Below are 4,582 nucleotides of genomic sequence, written 5' to 3' on the forward strand. Positions count from 1 at the left end.
AAAAATGTTACACAATACAAAATAAAAAAATACCTGACGAGGTCCGCAGATTACGTTACTTTATTTACTGTTGCATATTTATTCATTTTCAAATTAAAAGTCCCTTGGCACTCCCAAAAATAAGTACAGTAGTATCATACTGTCTGTTTAAAATGCCTTTAAGTTGAAACAAGGTATTTGCGTTGCTATGATACGTAGGGACCAGCACCACAATCCACGCGCGGAAGTAATCATTTGTACGTACTATACGCAATTGATGGCTAGCGATCTCTGGAAATCAGCCTAAGAAAAGTTGATAACGAAAGCAGGGTATTTAAAAAACTATTGACAGGAAAATATTTCTTTGTAGATGTCGCAGGTAAAGCAACTTGCTTAATATCTTAAGCTAATATCACAGTTTTAAAGAGTACAATTTGCAGAGGCACTTCCAGAGCAAGCAGTCCAAGCGCAGATGCAGCCTCACTGATGAACATCTTCCAGCAGAACCGCACACCGCTTCAACAGATCCGAACACTTCAACAGAATCGCACACTGCTTCAACAGAAATGACTCCTGACTTCACCTCACAGGCTCTCCTGTTCACATTGAGTGAGTAGCCCTAAAAGTTGATTTCTTGGGTCTGGGGCTGGGCTGCTGGAATCGCTGTCGTTAAAATGACGTAGTACAAAAAATATACTGTATGAAGTTAGATGAAGGCAATTATACCAACATTTGCTTTGAGTGAAAATCTTCACAAGTGATTTTATAGACTTATGTCTGCCCTAATAACTATTATACCTATATAACTGTTATACACTATACCTTATGTAATGTAACTTACTCTGTTGAGTTGAATCAGATTTTGGGACAAAATATCCTGGTACATTTCATGATGTTGTAGACTCTACAACATCATGAAATGTACCAGGATATTTTGTCCCAAAATCTGATTGCTTATGCCAAGGGACTCTATCTTGAAATAGAACTTACTACAACTTAAAAGCCCTGAGCTTACAATGAAATGGTTAATTGACCTCAAAATACTGAATACATGGGAGCCAAATATTTAGAATACATAGAATACATTTAGAATGGGAATGTGTTACTTTGGTTGATTTCCTTAATTAATAAAGGAACTACAATTGATTTGACTATGCACTTTACATAAACAGTGTTTCTTAATTAAGTGCTGCATCTCTGCTGCACTAACTGGTAGGCTCCTATGTCATTGTAGGAGATCTAGATTCTGATTTTCTTATGTGCTGGTGACAAGATAGTTAACTAACATTAGTGTAACCAATGTCAGAGTGACTGAGAGATAAAATACTATCTGTGATTGTATTGATTTGACATCCATTCCAATATCATATGTGGTAATTAAATATACATACAAATAAAACATACTTACCAATAATAGTCTGAATGTAGAGTAGGTACATTTTGATAGGGGCAATGTAGAGATTCATGATCTTTCCCCTCAACATACTTCCCCCACACTTGGCAAGACATTTCCATTGTTTGGGTGGAGTCTATGTTTGTTGTATCCATAGCAACAGAGGCTCCTCTTCTACTCTGGTGCCTATGTCACAATAAGAGCAGGTGGAATTTAACAATACCCCACTTTTATGACCAAACCTGGTGCTGATCAGCTCTAAAAGTGACAACATATACAATACCATGTTTAGTATGGGAAAAAAGAAATATAGTTATGATAAATGGACACAACCTGGCTGGAGAATAGAGCAGAAATATTCAAACAAAGTTCTAGTTGGAAACTGGGTGGAAGAGAAACTGCAGGTAGGGTTTTTTATCAACATTTTTGGGGGGATTTTCATGTCATTTCAATAAATTGCTGTTGGTGTATGCATGGCATGTGATGAATGTTGCTAATTCATCGAATTATGCAGCATTTGGCAAGAGTCATCATGCATCATTATCAAGAGATACATTTCCAGCGAAACGTGGGTACAGCAGGCTTTCCTTTGAATTCAAATGAGATTCTATCAAGAAAAACCTGCTTTAAGTGTGAGAATGTGCGGTACATCCTGCTTATAAAAACAAGTTCAATAGTCGCTTCACAATCAATTGAATGCTCTTTTGTCGGTTTGCAAATCCATACAAAAATGATTACCGAGCTTTAAGGTACATCAGCACACACCCCGGTGTGAGAGACGAGATGCAATCCAATTGTATTGACGCCAAGCAGGGCCATGGACTGCTGCTGTAGTCCCTGACTGGACAAATCTTCCGAAATACTGTGCAGATCAATGGTGGAGTTTGCTGAGGTCATGCTGGTTTCATATTAAGCTTGTCCTCTTCTCCTCCACTTGCCTGCTACTCTCGCTCTTCCTGTCTACCTTTTCTGTCCGAGAAAGTTTACTCGAGAGTGTAAGACGGCTAACACCACCAGTCGTGTAGACTACCAGCCACAGAGGGACCACCGACCAGACATCTTAACACGAGGAATGGCGTTGCGGAAATCTGAGGTCAGCCTCACATTGCAGACTCATGATAATTTGCATTAGGGAAATGTTGGTCAAGCTATGTCCAAAGGTCTAGACAAAAAAAAGTCTAGACTATTCGTGTCCCAGAGATAATGTGCTAATCAAAGAAACCGCTTGCCTTCTGAGATGGTATTAATGATACGATGGCCAGTAGAAAAGTGTGTGGTAATATTTTCCAGGGCCTTCCTGCCAAGCTGCTTCTGTCCCACCATGGCACGGAGCCCTCCCATTATCTGGTCACCCTCTATGATGAAATGTACGGGCGCCAGGGCACCTCCACCCTGCCCACCTTGCGCTCCTGGCATCCAGACAGGCTGGCATGGACACCAGAGAAGTCAGACCACCCAAGCTTGGGTAAGAGATGAAGTCAACAGTGTAAATCCGATAAGGAGCAATTCACACTTATTGAACCAAAGCACTTTTATATCGATGTTTACAATCCTTGCAGGGTATGTTTCATTATATAAAGCATATTTACATTCACTATGGCTATGGTTTTCAGATTTCTTCTTCAGTAACTTTACCATAATATGCAGGTTTCTTTAGAACCAAGAGGGAATAAGAATCTGCAATCCATTATACTGGATTTATAAAAAAAACTAGGAATTTTTGTAGAATTATTTTTAAAACTATAATTGTGCTAGAAACACATTTCAGCTGTCATTAAAAAAAGTACAGAATGTGAAGGCAGAATAAATGGCCTTTGATTGTTCCAAATATGTCACAGAGATAATTAATGACTGCAGCACGGTAACAGCTGAGCCCTCTCTCTCTCTTCTCCCTCCCAGCGCCTCCAACTAACTTTGGTCTGGTGGAGTCTAGACAGGTCCGTTTGGGCAAGCAGCAGCCTCCCCTTGCAGTGCTAAGTGTGTACAGGTCAGAGTACAAGAAGCACCCACTCAGTGCTTTCTGCCAGACCCGTTTAGCCAGTGTGCCGCGTCTCCTCTCTAGTAACCTACATCCAGCCAATCTTCAGAACAAGGACCTGGATCTGAAACAGCGGCCCTGCAGACAGGTTCCAGACAACCCAGTCACCGCCAGCCTCCTCCCTCCCGTAACGGGTGTAGACGCAGGGCTCATGTCCTGAGCTGGCATACCTCACACGCTTTTTAGACGCTCTTGGGCTTTGCTCAAAGTTGTGCTGTTTGAGGATTTACATTTGTATTGTTCTGAGGCATGAAATGAGGCAAAAGAAATTGGCAAATCAAATGTAAAAAAATTAAACAGTAATATCAGTATAGTTATAACCTACTGATTTCTGGGCATGTGTGTGTTTGTGAAAGATGTCTACACCCGATCCATGTCTCTTTATAATGGTATGTATGTGTAAGTGTGTGTGTGAGATCAACGTGTACATGTTTCTGGCAGGTTAAGGTTAGATTTAGGTTAGGAAATAAGGAACATGTTTTATTTCACTAATCTCTGAAACACAGAAGTAAATCTTGCATAATTGGGTCAGTTTTGGGATATCATACAGTACTGCTGCATTACTGTATATATACTCTGCCCACAGGAGAATAGTCATTTCACAGACCCTGGATGTCCTCACATGGATAAAACAATTATGCCCTTCTGACTTTTTGCAAGACCCCATAAGTACAAGCCAATTTCCAACGTAGAGGTTAGGTTTAGGGTCCAATTTACAATTGAGATTAGGGTTAGGTTTACTTTGAGGATTATGTATTATGGGTAAGGTTTAGAGTTAAGTTTAAGCATTGAGGCTAGGTAGCATTGAGGCATACATTTTAAGTTAATTAGGTTACGGCTAATGTTAGAGTTAAGGTGATTACAAAACACCGATTTTTTTCTTTTGGTCCCCACAATGATAGAAAAACAAATATGTCTGCGTGTCTTCGCTTTAGACTCTTGCAGTAACCTGCCCCATTCCAATCAATTTTCTATGTGGACTAGCTAACACTATTAAAGGTCCTGTGTGTGTGTGGTGGTGGTGGGGAGGAGGGGGGGTATATGTGCGTTTGTGCAAGAGAGTTTGTGAGAGACCTAAAATCATCTGACCATTTAGACTAATCACATAAAAAATACTTTCACCTTGATCATCATATTTGCTAATGAAAATGGGCTGTTTGTATGGCCCTGGA

The 4,582-nt window shown here is 40.2% G+C and overlaps 1 protein-coding gene across 1 annotated transcript; it reads left to right on the forward strand.

Moving 5' to 3' along the window:
* The first annotated feature begins 1,523 nt into the window (after positions 1 to 1,523).
* On the forward strand, positions 1,524 to 3,570 carry c17h1orf158 (chromosome 17 C1orf158 homolog). The gene is made up of 4 exons (XM_010881652.4): positions 1,524 to 1,776; positions 2,355 to 2,465; positions 2,663 to 2,837; positions 3,272 to 3,570. The coding sequence occupies exons 1-4, from the start codon at positions 1,657 to 1,659 to the stop codon at positions 3,568 to 3,570; spliced, it is 705 nt and encodes a 234-aa protein (XP_010879954.2). The 5' UTR covers positions 1,524 to 1,656.
* The last annotated feature ends 1,012 nt before the right edge of the window (positions 3,571 to 4,582 follow it).

Source organism: Esox lucius, chromosome 17 (genome assembly GCF_011004845.1).
Source record: "Esox lucius isolate fEsoLuc1 chromosome 17, fEsoLuc1.pri, whole genome shotgun sequence".
NCBI lineage: Eukaryota > Metazoa > Chordata > Actinopteri > Esociformes > Esocidae > Esox > Esox lucius.